General features: G+C 40.5%; 1 protein-coding gene across 5 annotated transcripts in view; it reads right to left on the bottom strand.

The window, feature by feature from the left end:
- CC2D2A (coiled-coil and C2 domain containing 2A) overlaps positions 1–25,919 on the bottom strand; it is a 140,060-nt gene that overhangs the window by 109,487 nt on the left and 4,654 nt on the right. For 2 of the 5 annotated variants that reach the window (XM_074992513.1, XM_074992510.1), the window contains exons 5-11: positions 13,062–13,150; positions 12,499–12,600; positions 7,381–7,482; positions 6,181–6,360; positions 4,163–4,316; positions 2,367–2,503; positions 342–473 (exon numbers count right to left, since the gene is read on the bottom strand). In XM_074992513.1, coding sequence (XP_074848614.1) covers positions 342–473; positions 2,367–2,503; positions 4,163–4,316; positions 6,181–6,360; positions 7,381–7,482; positions 12,499–12,600; positions 13,062–13,150 — 896 coding nt within the window. Of the gene's footprint in view, positions 1–341; positions 474–1,284; positions 1,304–2,366; positions 2,504–4,162; positions 4,317–6,180; positions 6,361–7,380; positions 7,497–11,346; positions 11,433–12,498; positions 12,601–13,061; positions 13,151–19,302; positions 19,321–25,919 lie in introns of those variants that run through there. The other 3 variants (XM_074992511.1, XM_074992512.1, XM_074992514.1) reach the window with 3 other exon arrangements.

Genomic DNA, 25,919 nt, shown 5'->3' with positions numbered 1-25,919 from the left:
GAAAATCATGTGCTTATTTGAGTCTGTCTACACTAGCTTACTTTTTTTTAGCACAAGTGCAGTACACCAATGCAGCACCATTGTGCAAACTCCTAGGCTAGAAATACTACATCCCTGTAAAAAGATACTTGAACTGCTATCGTTTCACATAGTGAAAGTCACTTTTTACATGAGGGTATCACATTTAGGGGTTTAGGCTGGTGGAGACACAACAATGTAAAAACACCCATTGTAGACAAACCTGTGAATTAGTCATTAAATTTCATAGATAAGGATTCCTGAATGTATAGTAAACGATACTAAATGGGTCACAATCCCAACATATACAAAATGCAACCTACCTTTCTATAAAATGTTTCAAGTTCTGGTTCTATGCCTTCCTCCAAGGAAAATATAGGAGGTCTTGTAGAAGATTGTTTAATTGGACTAGGCAATGCTAAGAGTTTACCATCATCTCCAAACCACATTTTCCCCTATGAATAAAAGTGAGATAATAGTTTTTGTAACTTACATATGAGAATGACTTGCAAAATTGCTAATATGATCCCACATTTCAGTAAACATTTAGCTTTTAATTATATTTCTTTAAGCAAGCAAATAAGCAAAACAACTTAAGCATAAGTAACCTGTAACTGGCATCTCCAATACTGCCTGAATCCTGCGTATGCTACCATTTGTCTTAATCTTCCAATCCTACACATTTTAAGAAAAATGCCAATGAAGAAAAGGCATAGGATGTAAACTGCATGCTCGTTGATATCACTAAGGTACGTCTACACTAGCCAAAAACCTCGAAATGGCCATGCAAATGGCCATTTCGAAGTTTATTAATGAAGCGCTGAAATACATGTTCAGCGCCTCATCAGCATGCGAGCAACGGCGGCACTTCGAAATTGACACGGATCGGCACCGCATGGCTAGTCCAGACGGGGCTCCTTTTCGAAAGGACCCTGGCAACTTCGAAGTCCCCTTATTCCTATGAGCAGATGGGAATAAGGGGACTTTGAAGTAGGCAGGGTCCTTTCGAAAAGGAGCCCCGTTTGGACGAGCTGCGCGGCAGCGAGCTGCATCAATTTCAAAGTGCTGCGGCCACCCGCATGCCACTTGCATGGCAATTTTGAAGTTTTTGGCTAGTGTAGACACGGCCTAAAACATTTAATGGATAGGGCTATTAACAATTATTCACCAAGACGGTCAAAGATCCAACCATGTCCTTTGGGAGGCCCTAGGTTTTGAGTGCCAGAAGCTGGGAGAGGATGACAGGGGATGTATTAGTACAATTACCTGTTCTAATCACTTTCTCTGAAGCACCTGGCATTGGCCACTCTCAGAAGACAGGATACGGGGCTAGATGGACCATTGGTCTCACTCACTATGGCTGTTCTTATATTCTTAATCTGTCTAACCAAGATGAAATGCAAATCTTAAATTAGGTATTTTACACTGCTCACTATTGACATATTTCACTTGTCTAATAAATAATAACCATTACAGCTCTCATATGAAATGATTCACCAGACAATAGCACAGCACTTTATAAAAGAGAGTTCATTAATTCCACTGAGGAAACTGAGGCACAGAACAGCGAAGTGACTTCCTCAGGGTCACCCAGCAGGTTATTAGTAGAAGCTAGGAATAGAACCTTAGTCTTCTGAATCTCCGGCCAGTACTCTATCTAACAGAACACATTTCCTAACAATAATTTTTTTATAATAATAATAATAATAATAATAATAATTTTTTTTATTAAAAATTTTTGCATATAACCAGTTGCACTATTACCTTAAGACTATTGCTGGACACAAAGAACACACCATTTTATTCTCTGTTGAAAGATACAATTTGACTACGCTGTATCTGGCCCGGTGTCTGTAGTTTCCAATTCCCCAAAAGGGAGCTTATTTTTTCATAAGAAACTTCCAAAAATTTTGATATTACTCTCAGACTGTTTTTTAAATATATGTGGCCTATATGGTAGCCTGATTATTGCTTTCCTTGAAGGGTAATAAAAATAATAATCATAAGGAAACAACAAGCAATCCTGTAGTGCCAAAGAGACTAATAAATTGATCAGGTCACAAGCTCTCGTGAGTTAAGACCCACTTCCTCAGATGATACCAATCATTTTGCATAAAACATGCCAATCATCTGAGGAAGTGAGTCTAACTCACAAACACTCATGACCTAATAAATTTGTTAGTCTGTAAGCTGCTACAGAACTGCTTATTATTTGTGAAGCTACACTCTAGCATAGCTACCCCTCTGAGACTATCATGAGGGAAGTGCCTGAATTTTGAATATTTCTGTTTGTGATACAAAAAGGTATCCAACCTGAAACAGACATGAACAATGTCATGATGACTTACCTGCTCCTCTTTCAATATTCTGTTTTCTAGAATATTTTGATTGGATAATGATACAACAGGCCTTTCTCCTATGTAAATACCCTCATCTTCTAGGTATCGTGGCTGCATGTTTTCAGGCACCTTCTGAGACGTAGGCACTAAAGAGCAAAGAAATATTCAAATATGTAAGACATTTTATAATTGGAGATACAATTCATCAGCTAAGGACCTGTACTGCTTTTTTTAAGAACTATCTTGATATTTTGCTGCTGTAAAGAGAATATACTAAAAAACTGCCTGTGAAATTGCCTCATGGCAACACCTAATATTGCTTATGTATGTAACCAAAGCAGTTCTTATTTCCATAATAACAGCTCTACAGTATAAACTTATTAACACATTCAACATATTTTCTACCTATTCAATCCTAAAGATTTAATTACATATGTACTTAATGAAACCTATAACCGATTCCTGGACTCGAGGGCACAGAACTCAAAACTTTCTAGATACCAGCACTCACTGGAGCTGCACATGCACACTACCTATTGTCCTCACATCTCACCTTTCTATTCAGTGGAAGATAAATAAGGATCACCAGTCCAATTATCACTCTGTTTTCTCAACTAAATTATGAATATAGGCACAAACACTGAGGCAACTGGAAGCTGACACAGTCTGATGCAAAAGCATACAGCACAGGAAACTTGAGAATACCAGCATCAAATATGTTCACACTGAGAAAGATCCAGACACCAACGCTAGCACACACTCATAACAAGTTTGAGAAGAGCTGAGAGACTGACAACTGTCTTCTTCCTCCTACTTTACAGGAGGCTGAGAAGTAAAAGCTTCTGAGGATTTAGCGGGTGCAGTGAGTGAATTTGGCACGGACTTCTGCTTCCACACTGTATTTTGGGAAATATGATCATTACATTAGTGAACTCCAAAAAACTGCTTAATACGACTCTCAGCAGGTCTAAGGAGAAAACAGTTTAAAAGAACTGGTAGTTTTTAAAAGAGAAATTATTAAAGGCACAAGAACATACTATCTCGTGGCACAGAGAAGATAAATATGGCAAGAGACTACCATGGACTTAAAAAGAGACCTACAAAAAGTGTAAACTTGATAAAATACATAATGACAAAATAAAATTAAACTAGCTAGAGACATATGAAGTAACAACAAAACGTTGTATATATGAGAATCAAGAAGAAGATGAAAGACAGGACAGACCTGTTACTCAGTGAAGGGGGAAAAACAGTTGCATAGAATGTAGAAATGGTAGAAGTGTAGAACGACTGGTTTTGTTTCAGTTTTCACCAAAAAAGTTTAGCAGTTGTTGGATATGTAACATAGTGAATGCCAGTGAAAATGAGGTAGGATAAGAGTCTAAAATAAAGAAAAAGCTTAGACTATGTTATATTACAGTTAGAAGCACAGAATACTAGAACAGGAAGGGACTGAAGAGGTCATCAAGTCCAGTCCTGCATGCTTATGGCAGGACCACACACCACCTCTAGATCATCACTGACAGATGTTTATCTATGCCAGTCTTAAAAATCTTCAAGGATGGAGATTTTACAACCTCCTTAGACTATTTATTCCAGTGCTTACCCACCCTGACAGTTAGGAAGCTTTTCTTAATGTCCATCCTAAACCTCCTTGCTGCAATTGATGCCCATTGCTTCTTGTCCTATCATCAGAGGTCGAAGAGAATAATTTTTCTCTCTCTTCCTTGTTACAACCTTTTAGATACTTGAAAGAATAAATTACTTAAAATGTAGATACTTGAAAGAAAAAAAACAACGCATACCTGTTTGACTGCTTGGAATGAACAAAATTTCTCTCTCTTTCTGTAGTCGCGCAGAGTAGCTTTCATAATCTGCTGGTTTTACTAATAGAAAATCATGAGTCATTTGATCGATAATGAATAAATCTTTATCGTTAAAAAGGCAGTCCTCTTCATCCTATATTTTACATATAAAATAATTAGTTTTTTTTGTTAATATGATATTCGGGCCTGAAGACAATTTCACAATTTTGCATGCAAAAATAAAAATGTGCTTTATTTAAATTATGCTGTACAGTACATGCTTGTTCTAATGGACCCCTCAGGATCCAATTGTTTTTGTTTTTTTTTTGTTTTTGTTTTTTTTAAATAGATGTGGGGTTTGTTACAGATAAAAAAGACCCACCATAATGGATGCAGTGGCGACAGCTACTCCATTCCCTGGGCTGTGGTAGGGATTGGAGGATCTGTCAGTGCCAGCCACAGCGGCGGAGCACAAGGTGGGATCCATTTTAACCAAAGGTTTACTGTTCTGAAGAGTGTTAAAGCAAGGATATACTGTATTTCATAAAGCTAGTTATACATATTCATACACGGGAATGATCAAAATCAGTATCATCATAATTTGATGGAGATGTTAGCATGTTACTATATGTTAGAGTTTTAGAAACAGAAACTCCATGTCATTTTAACAAAATGTACAGTTTACTAATAAATGTGTTCTTTGGGACAGATTCTAACACCCTTACTGACATTGGCTGCGGCCACACTTGACCAAAACTTCAAAATGGCCATGCAAATTGCCATTTTGAAGATTACTAATGAGGCACTGAATTGAATATTTAGTGCGTCATTAACATTAGGATGCTTCCAGCCATGGCACTTCAAAAGCTCCGCTTTCGAATGCGTGCGGCTTGGCACGGCTACATGGGGATCCGCACATTTCAAAATCCCCTTATTCCTCTCAGCGGAGGAGAATAAGGGGATTTCGAAATGTGTGGGGTTCTTTTGAAAAGGACCCCCGTGTAGCCGCGTCGAGCTGCACACATTCAAAAGTGGCGCTTTTGAAGTGCCACGACCGGAAGCATCCTAATGCTAATGAGGCGCTGAATATTCAATTCAGTGCCTCATTAGTAATCTTCGAAATGGCCATTTGCATGGCCATTTCAAAGTTTTGGCCAAGTGTTGCCATAGCCATTGAGTAGTACACTAGTCTGGGACAATTTTTGGAGATACTGCTCAATGCGAGGAAGTGTGAAAGAATCAGGCCTGTGGTTATCACCGTGGACTATCAGCTATAATCACTCTACCTTTATATCTTGTTCTCCTGCTGTCATAGTATCCTGAAAAGATAGTCTATCAAATTTTTCCTCTCTTCTCTTTAATGAACATACAATCTTAGCTAGAGGTAAAATTGACACATTGTCTACAGATTTCTTCAGTTTTCTATGAAACTCTATTTTCTCATATATAGCTATGCAGCCTTACTAGATTTACTTGGCATTGCTCAGATCCTTCATGGCAGAGGTGCAGGGAGGTATGGTGGGGGCAGCCACCTCAAGGGGGGGGGCTGCTTCCCAGGGCTGGGGTACTTCCTGCCCCCTGTGGTCATTCAGGATTATCATTATCATTGTTTATCATTGATTATCATTGTTCCTGTTATTACAGCCCTCCCTTTCTGTTTGATGAGAAACAATCGAATTCCATGCATATCCCCTTCTCCTGGCACAACCAAACCTTGACCTTGCTTTAAGTTGTGATAAGAAGAAGATGATAAGATAAACAGACTCAGAGATGGACTGATGGAAGTAAACAGATGCACAAACTTTCTCAAATATATAGTAGATATAATTGTTAAGCAAGAAGCTCTTCATTACTAAAGAAAAGAAAGCAACTTCTACCTTGGGTCACTGTTTTGAAAATGTAATCTCAGCACTTGTTTTTAAATTATAAAATGAGTCAGTTTTTATTAAACAGATAAGCAAAAGGTAGCATAAAAAGTCTGAACAAAAACATGAAAAAAGTGTTTCTATGATTTGTACCATTTCATCCTCTGTTTGTTCTTGCTGATGGCTTCCTGTGGATTCCTGTTCTTCCCCTTCCTCTTCCTCCTGATTTGATTCATTCTTCTTCGTGTTATCCTTTATATTCTCTGGTTCAGGATCAAAATTGAAAGTAAAGAAATTATATGCTTCTTCAGCAGAAGGAAAATCAGTCTGGACCTAGCAGGAGAAGACATCATTTATGTAAGATCATGTTTACAATGTTTTTAGTAAAAATAAAACAACTAAAATTACCCTTTCATTGGTAACAGCAAAAATGTTCATGAATCATTAAAAAAACCCACAAAAACCAAAACACCGAAATCTAGCATCTGTTAAATAGTTCATATATCAAACTTCCTTATCATTAATATATTTACTACTTAATAAAACATGTATAGTAAGGTTTTTAAATATCAACTTCTTTAGTTTTAATGTGCTCATCTTTTTAAATACAAATTTACTTGGAAAATTATCAGAGACCTGGATTACACGGTGATCATGAAATCTAAAGTCTTGCAGGGGATGGTGGGGTAGAGTGACATTGCACAAAGAGAAGTTTCTAGAGGTATTTTGGACACAGAAACCAAAGGCAGGAACAATGCCCTTGAGGGAGTTCAGAGGACCTCAACGGTAAATGACTTCTACTCCTGCTGAAGGTCCCAGAGTCTGCCAGACAGTACTGAAAGACCAGAGACATTGTCCAGGCCTCGCCCCCACAGCACAGCTAGCAACAACAGGATGCCTTGTATGCCTGCGCTCAAGGGCACAAGTTGTGAAACTCTCCTGCACACAGAGTCAAAATCTGTCCCTACCACAGAGAACTAACCTTTATAATTTATACCTAGTGGCCCAATTAACAGCAGTATTTTGTTGCCACACATATACTAAGTAGGAACATTATGACTATGATAATGTCTAACAAGAGGTGGGAACGCCAACGGGCCCCCGTCTCTGTGCCCACACGGCTCTCATTTCACATTTCAAATTTTCTTGTGTGGTTATTTTTAACATTTGCTGTGGGTATTTACGAAAATGATCATATTTTAATGGTTTATTAAGTTCCTAAGTACCCCGACAATGGGGTGGGAATTTTGTATTGGGACTAGCCAGCTGTTGCACTCAGTGAAAATCCTGCAGCCACACAGAGTCCCACTGAAATCAGTAAAGTTTACCATAATTAAGTGAAATTATTCTTACGTGCGACTTTTGCTTGAGTTTCTTGACAGAATTATGAAACTTGACTCTAGAAGATATCTGGGACCGATCCTCTTGCATATGTTTTGCCTCATCTTCATCAGACTGCATAAAAATATCTTTTAAATTATCATACAAGTTATTTATACACCCATCAAAATGAAGGTGACGTGAGCAGCCAAGCATGCAGACTAGCTGTTGAATGTTCTCAGTAATATTTTATTCTGACCAAATGTTTATTAGACAGTGGGTGCATTTGCTAGTAGCAGTTTTCTTCTAAATCATAGCAAGGGTACTCAAACCATTTAATAAAAAAATTATGAAAGGAGGGACAGAAACAACATTTTATGAAACTGGAAGTAGATACTACAGTCAAAGTTTCCATATTTAATAAAGGAATGGTCCACTTTGGGATATAAGGTAGAAAACCTTATATTTTTCCACCATCTTGGACTTTTTGTACTTGTTTATACTGATGTAAAGAGGGTGAAAAATTATATCAAATCAGAATGGCAGCATCATGTACTCTCTTTGACAAGTGTTTCCAGAGGACCAAATCCTGAGGTGGGACAAACTGATCTCGGTCCCCTGACTATGCCTAGGCTGACTTCTAAGGATCTGGTCTATATCATGCAGAGAATCAGACCCTGAATACTTTTGAGTTACATAGTTAAAAGCTACACTCAAGCAGAAAATTTACAAAAAAGAAACTAAGGGCCTCATTCACCACTATACTACCCAAGTTATTAATCAATGGAATTACACCAGTGTAAGCCTGCAGTAACAGTGCTGGATCAGATGCGGAGCATTAAGGCACAGATTATTTCATCCTGACGTTTTTTTTATCACCAGGATGGTGGAAATTATTTTTAACTCATGTTCATTGCAATAACCACATGCTTTTATTAAAAGCTGTTGTTTTTGTATAGTAGTTTGAAAACCACAACTACTAAAAGCTTCATATTTTTCCTCAGCTGACAATTTCCACAATAAGGAAAAACGAATGAAACATATCCATGAGAACATGAAGGGTAAATTTTTGACTCCACGGAAGCCAGTAACAAGACTCTCACTGACTTTACTGGAGCCAGGATTTATTTTAACCCGAAGTCTCAATAAGTGTAAACTGCAGAGTATTATCACATTAGAGTCAGTCCAAAAAAAAAAAAAAAAAGAAAAGAGAAGTATAGCTTGACCCTTTCAAGTCCAGTACCCTTGGGATCTGACTGCTGCTGAGCAAAAAAATTTGTTGAACCATGGGAGGTCAATATTGTGTAGCAGCATCGCCAACACTTCCACTGCTTACTGGTCTCTTAGGCTACAACTACCCTAACAAAATAAAGTTGTATTTATTAAAGTCAACTTTGTAATACTGTGTTTTTATAAAGTTGAATATCTGCACTTCCCCACAAAGTTGCCAAAGTTCAACTGTTGCATCAGTGCATTGTGGGAACACATCCAACAGCTCCTTCAGCTCTATAGCATTCTGTTTTTTTTTTGCTGGTGCATTACAGGACAAAATGCCCTGCAAGTGTTGTGGGTGTGTGATGTCATTTTCCCACAGTGCATTGCCCTCATTCCTCTCACTTTGAAAACAAACTGCCATTTTTGAGCAGTCTTTTTCCCTAATGAGAGATATTGAGTCGCCTGCATTACCGACCTTTTAACCAAATGTGTCCTGAGAGCACCCACTGTCATCTTCCCAGACTGCATTGCCCTCATTCCCTTTCCGTTGAAAGCTACTGGCCATTTTTCAGAAGGAAAGAAGAAAATTAGGGAATCCCAGGGAAAGAAAACTACGAGTGAACCATGTCAATGGGTTGTGCAACTAGTCTTCCCCAGCCAAATAACAGCAAACACTGGAAGAATCTGGATCCATGTGAACAGGGAAAGACTCAATATTATTCACAGAGAAGGAACATAGGTAATGCCAAGGGAAAGAAAGCCAAACAGGTGGTGGGCTTCAAAACCTGAAGTACTTTGAAAATATGCTCTCAGCTGTGTGCTCCTACTGTGTCACGTCAACGGCTACTCCAGTGTTCCCCTGGTGAAAGAACACCTTTCACAAGGCAGGGAACCTTCAATCCCGCATGTTTACAATAACTATGGATTAAAACCAGCTCACATGCAGAAAGGGAATCATGTCAGATACCTCAGTTTTGTCCCAGCAAAAATGCAGCAAATGGGCCACTGCTGAGACTGTTGCTCCCCAAGCCACATGCTTTGGGAGGGGAAGATTACTGGAGCAGTGTGCCTGGTGATGGGCAGGGACATCCCTGAAAACAGGTGCAGCTGGGGGCCAGCCCCCTAACTAAGCCCAGCTGGCAGGGGTGACCTGAGTCTCCTGTAGACATGGTGCGGTCACCTGGTTTCTTATTAGCCACCCCCCACCTCGATGCTTATTGCCTTACAGGGGTCAACCAGCCCCCAAAATCCTTGCTGCGAGAGGAGCCATCCCCCTCCAGTAAGAGCCCCCCCAAAATATTTCCCACCGGGACAGCCATCCCCCACAGTGTGTGTTGCCTTACTGGGGCCAGCCAACACATGAAAATCTTTGGCATGGGAGGAGCCAATCCCCCAGCACCAGCCCATGAAAATATTTCCCACCAGGGGGAGCCATCCCGTGCCCCCCTGGGTGAGTGTTGCCTTACAGGGCCAAGTAGCCCACAAAAATCTGTGCCATGGGATGAATCAGCCCCCTGGCACTTGATGAGCCCCTGAAAAATGCATCTGAGAAAGCGGGTCTTTGCCCATGAAGGCTTATGCTCCAAAATATCTGTTAGTCTATGAGGTGCCACAGGACTTCTTGTTTTTTGAAAAATGTAAAGCACAGAAGCCTTCACCCAGCGCAAGCCGGGACATGCTGCTGTCCGGAAGCATGGTACGCACTGCACAGCCATCATGTGGTGTGGTGGGGCAGGGGCTAGCCACATGGTGTGGTGGGACGGGGGCTAGCCTGCCAGCTGCATGGCACCTGTGGGGAACAGGGACTGTCCTGTATAAACGTGAAGTGCAGAAAAGAAGTTCTTTGGGTTCTCCTACAAGCACAACCCCCACTGCCCAGCCACCAGGTAGTGTGGTGAGGTGGGAGCTGGCCCACCAGCCACATGGCACCTGGGAGAGCAGCTATGTGGTGCAGTGGGAGCTAGACCCCTGACTGCATGATGCCTGAGGGCGTGTCCCACACAACTGTGAAGCTCAGAAGAGAAGTTTCTCAGCCTCTCTGGCTACATCCTGTGCAGGGAAGAAGCCTTCACCCCACACAGGGCAGGACATGCCGCCTCTGTCTGAGGTACTGACGCCTGGTCTCAACAGCCAAGCCAAGCCCACCCCATGATGTGGTGGGGCAGGGACTAGTTCGCCAGCTGAACTAGGACCCTGGCTCTCCTGATGGCTCAGTGCTGGCATTCTCTTTCACAGCTAGATACAGTCACCACGCTGATCATAAAATAACCAAAAATGCCTGGCTTCCTGCCTCCTACATCCTGCACACCTGGAGAGCAGGGGAGGTGAAAGCAGACAGAACATACACCTGTGGGGCACCTCTGGAAGCCAATAAAAATCTATTTAAAGTAATGCTGTTTCCACACTAGCATTAATCTGACTGTTTAAATTCAAACTTGGCATTATGCCACATCGGATGATCGGCACAAGAATGATGATCCTAGAGCTCCTTAAATTTCCACTAATGGTATCTGCAGTGAAGACAGTCACATTGTAAAACCAAGCTGACTTAAAATTGACTCTACGCTGTAGTGTAGACATAGCCTTAGAAGATGTTTAGGAGTAAATTACAGCTAAAATAACAGCACAGAACACTGACAGCCAAGACTGGTGGCTGTAAATGAACTTTATGGCACCGCAGGAAACTTGGGCACACCCATGAGAAGCGACTGTCTGGTTAACTAAAATCATGTTGGATTATGAAGCACACAGCAAGCAAGCAAGTATACATATGGACAAACTTACCGCGAGGAGCATGTAGTGTTGTCTCCCCTCCCTCACCTGGAGAATTGCCTCGCAAAATTCCCAATTGCTGCTCCTGCTTGCTAGCTCTGGTGGTGTTTTAGGGCTTTTAAAACCCTATTCTGCCTTCATTAGCCCTACTTCAATAGCAACCTAAAGGTGTTAAGAATTAAAGGATGCAAAATGCTAACAAAGAAATGTCTAAAGTGTGCTGGAATCTTTAGCTGTTCTAGTTGTGTACCTTTGTATAAAGCTACAGCATTTTTAACATTCACAGTTGCTGGCATTTTGTTTTTACTATTGGAAATAGTTCAGAAAAGGACTGCCATTTGAGGAGAGATTAAAAAGTGTGGGACTTTTCAGCATGGAAAAGAGATGACCAAGGTGGGAGATACGATAGTCTATAAAATCATGACTGTTGTGGAAAAAGTGAATACAGAAAAGAGTTGTTTATTCCTCAGAACACAAGAACTAAGGGTCACCAAATGAAATTCACAGGTACCAAGTTTAAAACAAATAAAAGGAAGTACTTCTTCAAACAACAGTCAACCAGTGAAACTCCTGGCCACAGAATGTTGTGAAGGCCAAGACTATAACAGGGTTCAAACAAAAATTAAATAAATTCATGGAGGATAGGTCCGTAAAAGGCTATTAGCCAGGATGGGCAGGGATGGGATCCCTAGCCTCTGTCAGAAGCTGAGAAAGGGCAACAGAGGATAGATCATTTTATGATTACTTTAACCAGATAATCTTTAACCAGAAATAAACTATAAAAGCACACTATTTACAGATAAAATGCTCCTTTGGGTTCAAGTACAGCATTTATGTATATTAAAACATGGTAAATAACAGGAGCACAGACTTTGGAAGGGCTGATCTCTAGTTGATAGAAGCTTCACTTGAAGTCCATGGTATAAAGAAAGGAAATGTAATATTGCACAAACAGAATGTACACGAAATGCACTAATTGTAAAATCTCCTGTTTGCTATTTCTTTAAAAATCAGTGATCACTGTCTGCATAACGAACAATATCAAAAAGCAATAAAAATTGTCTTATATGATGGCTTTCAAACAACTAACAGGTCTATTACCTACACCTTCTTGTTAAAATGACAACATATGGAGCATGCACACATGCACATTTTCTCTCTCACCTCTTTATCCCATCTGATTTCTGATTCCCTCTGTCTGAGGCTTTTTAAGCGCTGTGGTGGTGGACTGGGGACTTCTTGCAATAAAGCGCTTTCTGCTTTAGACTGAGAAAAACAAACAGAAATTTTGATCATATATGAGTATAACAATACCTGGAAATTCAAGATCTTGCTACATGTAATCTTAATGAAAGAGAATTTAATCACTTAATCATCAATTGCCAGCTTCTGTTTCCCTTTATTATACTATATAGTAATTTTACTCCGTAAGTAGCATGGAAATAGTTATTACTCAAATACGAAAGTGGCAGGATCTGACCCATAGTTAAAATGGTAACATTTTTCTAAACATTAGTGTTTATATTACAAAAAAGAATCAAATTAACTTGTTTAGAAAACAACATCAAAATCAGCTACTAGGAACTAATATATATAAAGAATATTATAGTAACAGAATTATAAAGGCAAATTTAATTCATTCAGTTAAATGCAACACAAAACAAAGATGATAGAATTTATGAGAATGTAATCAAATAAAGTAAAATCCTTTATAAATGCATTCTCACCCTTGCAGCTTTTAATTTTGTTCTCATCCGTTCCCTAATGGAAAATTCTGCAAAGCTTGCTCTTGAGGTAGAAGGGACAGGGGGCAAGCCTGAAAAAGGAAAATCACAGTAAATCTAGAATAAGTTTTTGGTGGCAGAATCTAAAATTGTTATAAAGGCTTGCTATTCAAAATATTTACAGGATGTGAAACTTTTAGTTTCCAGCAGAAGGAATTCTAACTGAGAAAACGTTATAATAAATGCATATTTGATTTTGACAACAGAAAATAAGCCTTGGTTTCCATGTTTCAAACCTGACAGGCTAGCAATTGAACTGCTTTAGCCCAGCTAGATCTACTTCAAAATTAAATCAAAATTCATTAGACTTGACCCACCCAAAGTACAATATATCAACATTTCTTTCCATTAAATACCTGTTAAGTAATCGTTTGGTGTGCTCTATGTTGTATTTGATCTGAGTTTGTCACTTTTTGTTTATTAACACCATATAAAACTACCCTCTCAGGACAATTCCAAAATAAACACTAAAACAAGATACCCATTGCATCTGTGTTAGTTTTTGTTCAAAGCTATTATATATGACCCCAAAATCTTCATTGTTAGAGGGTAGCTGGCCTTCTGAAATCAGCAGCTCAACCCAACTCTGACAGACTTCATAAAGGGCTTGCCTACACTACCACCCCCAAAATCTTCATTGTTAGAGGGTAGCTGGCCTTCTGAAATCAGCAGCTCAACCCAACTCTGACAGACTTCATAAAGGGCTTGCCTACACTACCACCTTCCTTTGAAGGAAGGATGGTAATTAGAGTGTTGGGATTTTACTAATGAAGGGCTGTCGTGCATAGACAGCACTTCATTAAGCGAATTTTCCCCCGAGCAGCTCTGAAGTTTTAAACTTCGAAGTATTGGCATACGTCTAGCCACGGCTCACCCACCGGTGCTGCAAAGTGCCGGGGCAACTTCGAAGTCCCAGCGGCTGAGCCACGGTATTGACATGTGCCAGTATTTCAAAGTTTAAAACTTCGAAGTTGCTGCAGGGGGGAATTTGCTTAATGAAGTGCTGCCTATGCACGGAAGCACTTCAATAGTAAACTCCCAACACCCTAATTACCATCCTTCCTTTGAAAGAAAGTGGTAGTGTACACAAGCCCAAAGGGGAATTAGGCAATTCAGGTTCATCTGGTACTAATTATCTCACTCGTGCAGTTAATTAAGCAGTGAAACACCTGGGCATGATAAAAGACAGTTACTCCCAGAAAAAGGTCAGGAACAGAAGCTTCTAGGGAGACTGCTCCCCAGAATGAGAAAGATCTCAAAGTGGTGGGGCTCACCAGGAAAGGAAAATAAGGAAGAATGCTCTTAAGTCAGAGAGGTTCTAAAAGCAAAGAGCTGTAAGTGCAAAGTCATAGCAGAACCTGAATGGTAGAAGGACGGTAGAAGGATTTCACCAGATAGCAAGAGATGTCCCAGAGTCAAAAAAATTATATGGACAAATCACTACAATTTGACCTCTGTGGGGGACCTTAACTCAAGTGGAGAAATCCTTCCCTAAGTGAGGGAAAGAGGCTCTGGCTCCAAAAACAGGGTTCCATGTCAAAAGGTGATTGTGTGGGTAATAGACCTACATGTGAGTGGGGTTGATGGACTAAGGTTAATTTAGCCCCATCCCCCTTTGCTAAAGATGCTGAGTGGATGCCTTTTTTGTATAATGTGCAACTTTTGGGTAAAATAAATTAGACTTTTGAAAGTGTACTCATAAGTATCACTGGACTTTTTAAAGCCCTCTGTGGAAAACGGAGGCAGAGTCATAACTGCAATGCTACAACTGACCTTTGGGGGTGCTCCAGGGGTAAGGTCTAACAGGATACATGTTGAACCTGTCCAGTCGGGCACCCTCAGGACCTGATTTGCACTGGATGAGAGAATTTGCTGGACTACAGGTCCATATTGTTTAGCACTTTACCAACACCAAAAAAACATGCCAAACCAACTTAATTTTCTTCTTTGATAGGATTATTGATCTAGCTGATTGGGAGGAAGCAAAAGACATAATACACCTTGTTTTTTAATAAGGCATTTGAAACTATTTCACATTACATTCTCATGAGCAGGCTAGGGAAATATGGTTTAGATGAAATTTCTAGAAGGTGTAACAGAATACATCTTTGCGTCCATACCCTATGCATTGCTGGAATAACTTCTGTCCAAAATATGTCTGGTAAAGTATCATTTGAAACAAGCTCAAAATTTGCTGGCCAATATTGTCCTGATAAAACATGAGGCAATACTGAAAAGATTTCCCTTTAGCACGTTATTAACACGCCCCACATGTGAAACTGGTGGCAGCCAGAGTATAACCCAGTGTAGCTGCAGGCCGCAGCTGCAGACTCTCAGGATATGACATATTCTGGAAGGCTGTCTGTGACTAGCCCAGGCAGAAAGCACTTCAGCAAAGCACTTTCAGACACCCCAGGTTGCAGGGCAGCAATGACACAACAACTCATTAGCTTGTATTACACCTGGTATGTCAAATAGTGACAGAGAGAAAGCCATGCTAGTCTATATACTATCAAATCAAAAAAGCAGTCCAGTAGCACTTTAAAGACTAACAAAATTATTTATTAGGTGATGAGCTTTCATGGGACAGATCCACTGCAGATCATAGCCATACCAGCACAGACTCAATATTTAAGGCACAGAGAACCAAAGAGAGTAATTAAGGTTCACAAATCAGAAAATTATTATTAAGATGAGCAAATCAGAGAGTAGAGGGGCAGAAGTGCGGGGAGAGTTCAGCAGCCTCTCTTTCCAGACTGTTGTGAAAATTCCTCTTCAGTAAGATGCAAACTTTCAGGTCATTAACAGAATGGCCCACTCCATTAAAGTGGTGGCTGACTGGTTTGTGGATCAGGAGTGTTTTTATGTCTGTTTTATGCCCATTAATTCTTTGTCTAAGAGAGTTTGAAGTCTGTCCAATATATAAAGCATCTGGGCATTGTTGGCACATGATGGTATATATGATGTTAATTGAGGAACATGAGAATGTGCTCATGATTCTGTGAATAACCTGGTTTGGTCCAGTAATGGTATCTCCAGAATAGATATGTGGACAAAGTTGGCAACGGGCCTTGTTGCAAGGAAAAGTTCCAGGACTGGTGTTCCTTCAGTAGAGACTGTGGTTGTGGGTGAGAATCCTCATAAGGGTAGGAGGATGTCTGTAGGAGAGAACAGTCCTGTCACCTAGGGCCTTCTGAAGTGTGGCATCCTGATTAAGGATAGGTTGTACGTCTTTAATAATGTGTTGCAGTGGTTTGAGTTGGGGGCTGTAGGTAATGACCAGTGGTGTTCTGTTCTTGGCTTTTTTGCACCTATCTTGGAGTATCTGGGTATTCGTCTGGCCCTGTCAATTTGGTTTTTATTTCTCCTGGTGGATAATTCAGGTTTATGAATACCCAGTAAAGATCCTGTAGTTTTCGGTCTCTGTCAGTAGGGTGACAGCAAATGCAATTGTACCTAAGAGCTTGACTGTAGACAATGGATCTAGTTGTGTGTGCAGGATGGAAGCGAGAAACATGCAGGTAAGTATAGCGATCAGTGGATTTCCGGTAGAGTGTGGTACCGATCAGGCCATCCTTGATGTGCACCGTAGTGTCCAGGAAATGTCTCTCTCATATGGAGTAGTCGAGGCATAAGTTGATGGTGGGGTGCAGCTTGTTAAAGTCTCTGTGGAATTGTTCTAGAGTCTCTATATCATGGGTCCAAATTACAAAGATGTTATCAATGTATCTTAAGTAGAGGAGGGGTAATAGGGGACGAGAGCTGAGGAATCGTTGTTCCAGGTCAGCCATAAATATATTAGCATATTGTGGGGCTATGTGGGTGCCCATTACAGTTCCACTAATCTGGAGGTATAAATTGTCCCCAAATCAGAAATAATTGTGGGTGAGAACAAAGTTACAGAGTTGAGACACCAGATTGGCTGTGGTGACATCAGGGATGGTATTCCTGATCGCTTGTAATCTGTCTTGGTGTGGAATATTAGTGTACAGAGCCTGTACTTCCATAGTGTCAAGGATGGTATTGTCAGGAACTTTTTTGATGTTTTGTAATTTCCTCAGGAAGTCGGTGGCATCTCAGATAGCTGGGAGTGTTGGTGGCATAGGGTTTGAGGAGGGAGTCCACATAACTGGATAGTCCGGTGGTAAGGATACCAATACCCGAAATGATAGGGCGTCCAGGGTTTCCAGGTTTGTGGATTTTGGGAAGTAAATAGAATAATCCAGGGTGGGGCTCAGATGGTGTGTCTGAGTGAATAAGGTCCCAAGTAGCAGCAGGGAGCTCCTTAAGTAGTAGTTGTAATTTCTTTTGGAATTCCAAAGTGGGATCAGAGGAGAGAAGTCTGGCAAATGTGATGTTGGAGAGTTGTCTGGCTGCCTCCTGTTCATAGTCTGACTTATTCATGACGACAACAGCATCCCCTTTGTCAGCTAGTTTGATTATCATGTCTGGGTTATTTTTCAGACTCTGGACAGCACGGCATTCAGCATAGTGGAGATTGTCTGTCATTTGGTATTGTTTGCATATTCTTTGTGTTGTTTACCATCATGTGCCAACAATGCCCAGACGCTTTGTATATTGGACAGACTTCAAACTCTCTTAGACAAAGAATTAATGGGCATAAAACAGACATAAAAACACTCCTGATCCACAAACCAGTCAGACACCACTTTAATGGAATGGGCCATTCTGTTAATGACCTGAAAGTTTGCATCTTACTGAAGAGGAATTTTCACAACATTCTGGAAAGAGAGGCTGCTGAATTTTCTTTTACATTCAAATTTGACACATTAACATGTGCTTTGAATGGGGATGGGAATTTTTTAGGTCATTATGCTCTTTTGCATACTTGGCTTAATCTAATTCTTGAACCCCTCCCCCACCCAGCTTCTGCCCCTCTACTCTCCGATTTGCTCACCGTGATAATATTTTTCTGATTTGTGAACCTTGATTACTATTTTTGGTTCTCTGTGCCTTAAATATTGAGTCTGTTCTGGTATGGCTACGGTCTGAAGAAGTGGGTCTTGTCCCACGAAAGCTCATCGCCTAATAAATTATTTTGTTAGTCTTTAAAGTGCTACTGGATTGCTTTTTTGTTTTGCTGGTATATCAAAGTATATGAAAACTAGCTGAAAGTCTGTACTCAGAGTTATCAATGGTCTGCTGTTCACTTGGGAGGGCATATCTAGTGGGGTTCTGCATGGACTCAGTCCTGGGTCCAATACTATTCAATATTTTCATTAATGACTTGGTTAATGAAGTAAGGAATATGCTTATAAAAGCTGGAGAGATCACCAAACTGGGAGTGATTGGAAACACTTTGCAGGACAAATTCAAAATGGTCATGACAAATTGGAGACTGTCTGAAGCCAACAAAATGAAGTCTGATAAAGACGTGCACAATACGTCACTTCAGAAGTAAAAAAATTAAATGTATTACTATGGGAAATAATTGTCACAGTGGAAATACCACTGAAAAGGCTGTGAGGATTATAATGCAGCATAAACTGAAAATAAGTCATCGATGTGTTGCAGCTGCAAAAAATGCTCTGATCTTTTGGTTTATTAATAGAAGGATAGCATGCAAGACAAGTGGGGTAACTGCCCCACTCTTCTCAGCAGTGCTGAGATCCCAGCTTGAGTAATGTATCCAATTTAGGTATTTTCAGTCCCTTTTTTTTTTTTTTCTGCAAAAGAGGAGTCATTACTTATCTGGCTCCCAGCCCCCACTCCTGGTACTCAGCAGCAGCAAATACCAGCACAAAAAAAGGCACTGGGTATGATGCAGACAAACTCGAAAGACTCCAGAGGACAGTAACAAAAATGGCAAAAGGTTTTGCAAACCTGACCTAGGAGGAAAGCTTTAAAAAACTGAGCATGTTTAATCTTGAGAAAACAAGACTGATGGGGACATGATCACAGTCTTCCAATATGTTATAATCTATTGTAAAGAAGATGGTGGTCAACTGTTCTACACGTCTGCCAAAGGTAGGACCAGAAGTAATGGAATTACTCTACACACAGGAAATTTCCGTTAGATATTAGGAAAAACTATAAAACCATCATGTTAAATATATATATCATAAAGGTCTGTTGAATTTTATAACAGAAAATATGTTTATATACCTAATAGCCCAGCTTTTTAAAAAGAGTATTTTCCTTTTTGTGGTCTCTTATTACCTACCTAATTATGGATCAGGACTTTAATGACAATGTTCTCCACATCATCCGAAATCCCCTCATTTTCATTACAGTTCCTGAGTTTCCCTGATGAGCCCCAGATATTGATGTCTTACTGCTTTTTTTTTCCCTGTTTGAAGCAGCAAGGGTTTGTTTGTTTTGTTCTTCCTCCATGTGAATTAATTATATTTTCTCTTCCTGTTCTTTGAGAAGTGGCTGAATTGTCCTTTATGTCCCACATATCATAATCCGTGTTTTCTACTGGAAAAGTAAACATTTTGTAAAAATGACCGGCTGACAAAAGATGTGGCCTCTTTGGCTGATATTTTTTGGAGCATGGGGCTTTTTTCTTTGAACAGCTGTTACTGACATTTTAAGTAAATGTTTTTTCTAGATGTCTCCCATCATACGCTTCAAAACACAGGCAATTTTTTTAGCCAAACATTACTCTAGTCTGTCATTTTGGTGGGTGGGGGGGAAGAAACCTTCTTTGCCAAGACCTGAGTAAAGGGTGATTTCATATTTATACACGGAATTAAATTCATAAAAAGGTTGTAAAAACTGAAAAGGCCAAGAGGATTGGGAGAAGTGTTGCTACACAACTTACTAATGTAACAGGAAGGGTGACAATTAATCAATACCCTGATACATGAATATCAGTGATAGAATATTCAATCAAAGCCATGTATAAATTACATATTAACACTATACTCAAAGTGTAGATTACCTTCTAGTATTAAGCTAGCCCCACTCGTCATTTAAACAGGAAAATGATGTTGTGATTAGGCCACGCTGGTACTGATTCTACTCTCCTTAAAGGACAGTTTAAGGCTTTGTGCCTTTTAAACTGAGACTACTTAGGTCAATAATGCGTGAGGATGTGGGTGCATATTTACCTTTAGAAATATATAACATAGCATGATTATTGGCTTTGAAACCTATTATTTTCCAAAAGTGTGCTCTGATTTATTTGACCAAAGACACTTGCAACATCACATCAATTCCTCTACTTTGGTTAAATGCCAATGAGAAAACTGATGCACACAAATGTAGTTTAGAACATCTACAATACTGAAACATTACTTTTAAGCGTGGACCCAGACAAACTAGGTTAGAGTGAACAGTTCTGTAATATCAGTAAAGAAACCATTTCCAATGCATTCCTCTTTCCCCATCAAAGAAATAGCCAACAAGTAAAGACACTCTCAGTTTGCCTTCCATAATAAAAAGCTATAATTATTGGATTCAATGAAAGATCCTTCATCTCTGAAATGTTTGGATTCTAATAGGGTGGAGTATTGAACAACTGTACATCCTTTCTGGATAACCCAAAGAGAGATCTGGGAAGTTGGCAATTTAGCAGAGATGTAATATTTGGCATTATATACCGTGACTCACTTACACAAATATTTTACCAGCTTCAATCCCTCAATAACTCTCATTTCCTTTCTTAACTAATAAACCGACAATTAACTAAATATAGAATTGGCTACAAGCATTGTTTTAGAATATCAATTGATGCAGGGTAAGTGACTAGTCTCTTGGGCCTGGGAACAACCTGAATGTGATGTGATTTTTGGTATAAAACCTCCAAGCGGGCTAGCAGGGACCTCCCTGGCAGGGCTCTGGAGGGTGTGGTATCCCTCTTTCCCATCCCCCGCATCTGCCAGCCTGTGCACTCTCTCCCACTCCAGTGCATCCCCCAGTCTCGCTTCTTGCTCCCAGGTCTATTTAGACCCCACCCCTTCATGGAGGCACTGGGAGTCATAAAAAACACCATCAGTAGTGCAACACGGTTAGAGCAGCTTCCGGGCACCAGCTCTGCACCACTGCTAGAACATCCCTGTGGCCCAAGGGAGGTGTGTGCAACTCCACAGACTATCTTCTGATTGTAGAAGATAACACCACTTAAGGCTAGCTGTCACTTCTTCTGACAGTCTGCACTGAAGTAAGTACCCATAAACAAGAATCACTCCAGACAGCATGACATCACCCACTCTTGGTGACTAGTCTCCGACTCTAAGTGGAACCAACTAACCCAGCTCTACCAGGTCCAGTGAAGACATGTGATAAGATTAAGGATGAGCTAGCTTCTGAAGACCTTCACCGACCTTCTCATACATATTGACAGTAGGCTCATATTTATAAAGAATGTTCAACAAACAAGTTACTACTGGAAAACTGCATTTTAAACCTGGAATAATCTCTGCACTAAATGAACTATTAGCAGTGTCAACCAGCTGTTACAAACACAATTTACCTGGGAGCCAGTTCCAAACCTCAAATCCTCATAGTTGATCACCAGACACCCCTCTGTGGCAGGCTTGGGGTTGTGTGTGGTCTCCACGTGTTTCCCTCCTCCTTGCCCCTACATCGCCTAGCCTGCACTCTCCCCTCCCAGCCCAGTACATCTCCCGGCCTCACCTGCCACCCTCAGGGCAATTTAACTCCTCACCCCTTCCTTGGAGTCCCTGGCACCACTATTAGTAATACAGCAGGTCTAGATTACCTTCCGGGTGCTAGCTCTATATCACTGTCAGCACACCCCTGTGGTCCGGGGCAGGTGTGTGCAGAGGATGGTTTGGCACAACCACCTTACACTCAGTGCTTTGCGTGGCCCTTTGATGGCCACCCCAACAATCTTATGTTTATAGTCCCCCATAATCAGGTTAAAGTTAGCATACGTGTGTCTGGGATCTTTCACTCAGATAAAGCCAGTGTGCATATATTCAGGATCTTTCACTTAGACAAAGCAACCTTCAGTGACATAGGACCTTCCAAGAATACTCTTAGACTTAGCAGGTACAGCATTACTTTGAAAAACAAAATGGTTAAGATCACACCAAATAACTGGGTAGCACAGAAATAATGAATATGATACTGTCACAAATGAATGCCTTTAAAGGATTAAACCCAAAGACAATGGGTTTCTGTGTGGCAAGCAGCCAGGTGAGCCAATGAAGAGAGAGAGAAGGATTTTCTGCTGAGAGTCCTTTGTGTGGTTAGAGGAGAGACACAAACATGGATTGTCTGAAACAGGCTTGGAATTTTCAGTAATATTCAAGCAAACTGATATATAAGTAGAAACAAAATGTTTCATCAGGGAGGATCAGAATAATTTTTTGTTTTGGGTTTAATGTGAGAATTCCCAGGCTAGTTGATATATACCCCCTGTACACTGTAATTTTTAAAATGAACCCCAAGGTAGTAATTCTGTTTTTAGTCTACCTTTTGAGTTGTTCTACCATCTGCAAAAAGTATGCTTCATCAAGTATATATTTGTTTTTATTAACAAATCACCTTTTTAAAAAGACAGTGATTTGATTCCTGTGTCCTAGAGAAGGTGTGTGTAAGTGCCTAAGACTGAAAGGTCATCTAGCAGAGATTGCTATTTATTTTCCTCTCTCCTTAGGGAGGGTAAAGAGCTTGGGGTTACCCCACATCACAATTGTGTCTTCCTGGGTTCTAAGAAGGGTTTTCTCACTTTCTCCTTCTCCCAAGGCCAAGGAATCTGTCACCTTGGGAAACTTAAGCTGAAACCTACAGAGAAGATATTTTTAAGGTCTCTTGTAAGCCCCCACCTTCTGCACTCAGAGTGGGTAACAGCCTTGACAGACACAACCACAAAAAGCCATTGTAACAAACTGAGGTGTGTTATTGTAAGTTGAGATCAATGATAACTGACCTATAGGAAAAAGACACTTCACCATGAGCAAAATGAGAAGACACAAATGAGAAACGGAAAGGTTCCCTACTGATTATGTATCAAATATAACATCAGTGTAACATATCATAAAAGTGGAATCCCAACCAATGGGCTATAGAAGGAAACAGTTCTTGGGAGGTGCCCGAAAGATGACGATTGGTGATGTGGAAGGCTATGGTGATGAGGAAGATGATGGCTAACATTTCAGTTTGTTCTAGAAGGAATGGAGTATTTGGAAATATAGATGTACTTTACGTATCTTGTGGTGTTGCAGTGTTTGTCACTATGACAAATGTATTAATAAACTATGTTTGTAAATATACAAGAGTTCCCATAGTGAGTGTTGCAACTGTGAACATCAGGATTCCTGTTAACCCCTGTCAACCCCAAAGGTGATAAATGGAAATTCGTAAGTAATCTACAGAATTATATACAACCTAAACCTCAAGCAACAGCATACCTACCAGATCACAATCTGAACAAAACTTAGATGGCTAACCACCTGTCTTTTTCTGGTTTGTGAGTCACTTTGGGATGCAAGTGGGACACAGGCACCCACATGCCTAGACAGAAAGCAATGTGCATGTCCAGAAGCAGAGTCTTAGATACCTAGGGAACTTTCACCCTGAAAATTTTAGACATAAAAAGCACCTAAGCAGCAGTTCTGAAAATTGCAATGGAGCCAAACCTGGGATTTGAGTGCCAAAGTATATTCCTGGATTCCACCCTCAGTTCAAGTCACTTAAGAATCTTCAAAAATTTACCCTCTCATTTGTTGAAAACAGATTATTTTATTGCCTTAAAATTAGTTATATAAACAAATATCACACAAAAAGCTTTTAAAGACACTAAACGGCTGCAGCATGATGCAAAGTACTGTGAGAGATCAAAAACTTGCTTTAAAAGGACCGGTAGGAATAAATGTTTTCATTATAAATGACTGATGAACAGCAGGGGCTGAAAAGATCCAGATTACAGGGGAAGGATAGCTTAGTGACTTAAGCATTGGCCTGCTAAACCCAGGATTGTGAACTCAATCCTTGAGGGAGCCATTGAGGGATCTGGGGCAAACAGATTATTTAAAAAAAAAAAAAAAAGATGCAAGGGATAGTCATAGGTCCTTCTGTGAATGCAGGGAACTGGACTCAATGACCTCTCAAGGTCCCTTCCAGTGTTAGGAGATCAATATTTATTAATGATCTGGAAGTGTGCGCATGGACAGTGCAGCTGCAGAATTCGTAAATGGCAAAGTTATTTAACTTAGTCAAGTGCAGAAGGGACTGTGAAGAAATTCAGAGGTATCCAAGCAAGCACAGTGGGTGGACTGCACAATAACACATGGTTTAAATTCTGATGGGAACTTTCTGAGTCACTATAGGGGCTCGTCTGCATACTTGGCTCAGTCTAATTCTTGATCTTCCCCCCCACCGCTCCACACTCTGATTTGCTCACCTTGATTATCTTTTTCTGATTTGTCCTCCTTGCTTACTGTTTTTGGTTCTCTGTGCCTTAAATATTGAGTCTGCTCTGGTCTGGCTATGGTCTGAAGAAGTGGGTCTGTCCCACGAAAGCTCACCTAATAAACTATTTTGCTAGTCTTTAAAGTACTACTTGACTGCTTTTTGTTTTAGTAGCAAATTAAGTTCAATGCCAATAAATGGAAAGCATATTAGAGAAACTTATTTAAACAATATATAAACTTTACAGGGTTCTAAGTTAATTGTAGCAACATGGAAAAGGGACCTGGTCATCATCAGGTGAATCTTCTGGATTACAGTAAGCCCCTGGTATGCGCAATATCAATTTGCGCTCAAATTGCATTAATGCAAGTTAAGTGCAAATCGAAAGTGCTCCAGCCCCTGGCTCCCTCAGCCAGGGGAAGTCGGGGAGAAAACACACAGCAGCAGCTGTCTGCCTGTGGGGCTCCCCCAGCTGGGAGAGCCACATATGTCTGCCTGCCCAGTTCCCCTGCAGGGAGAAGCAGGGCAGGCAGATAGTCACACCACTGTGGCTGTCTGTCCCCTGGCTTGCCCCTGCTGGGGAGAAGCTGCACCCGGCTCCCAGAGTGGCAGGGAACTGGGAACAAGGCATCTGGTCCCCAACTCCCTGGAACCAGGAAACTGACCAGTGCTGGTGTCCTCAGTTTCCTAGCTGCCCCCTTATATGGGAAATTTGACTTATGCAGAAGTTGCAAGAATGCAACAGCCACATAAGTCAGGGGTCTACTGTCATTGCCTTTTCATGCTGTCGTCCTGCTGATCTGGCCACTGTAGTGAAATGACCTGCATTTAAAAACTACAGCTGGGTGGAAAATGGATTTCTGAGTCTGCATATTTATTTTTAGTTACAATTTTTTTTTGCTACACCAAAAGGAGACAAAGTCAATTTCTGCAACTTAAAATAACCAAACCTTCTGATAATTCTGTATTGATTTCAAACTTTTTTTTAGCGTTTTCAAAAGAATTAGCTTGGTATTTCAAAACAAAGAGTTGCTTCAAACAATTTTTTTCTTCAGAAAATACTGAAACAGAATTTCACGTATTAAGAGTTTGCAAGAAACACTGTTCTACCAACAAAATTCATTTGTTATAAAATGAAATATACTGAGTACTTAAATTAGAAAATTTCCATTTTGATCCCCCTCATTTTCTTATCTGTGCACTCTGTGAAATAACCTCAGAATAAAACAGACAGTACAGTAAACCCTTGATTTTACAGATCAAGATTTAGCAGACTGTGGGAATGGACAACTCCATTGCTCCTGGTGTCCTCTGGGGTCCATACAATTCTAACACCCCCCCCCCAAAAAAAAAGAGTGGCTGCTGCTGGCTGGAGGAACCACCATCACGAGAGTCGCCACACGCTCTTTTTAGCAGGGTTGGGGCGCTCATGCTCTGCTCGCAGTGGCTCTCCAA

The sequence above is a fragment of the Carettochelys insculpta genome, chromosome 4, assembly GCF_033958435.1.
Source record: "Carettochelys insculpta isolate YL-2023 chromosome 4, ASM3395843v1, whole genome shotgun sequence".
Classification (NCBI taxonomy): domain Eukaryota; kingdom Metazoa; phylum Chordata; order Testudines; family Carettochelyidae; genus Carettochelys; species Carettochelys insculpta.
The sequence above is the reverse complement of the archived record's forward strand: the minus strand, read 5'-3'. Positions and strand labels throughout refer to the sequence as shown.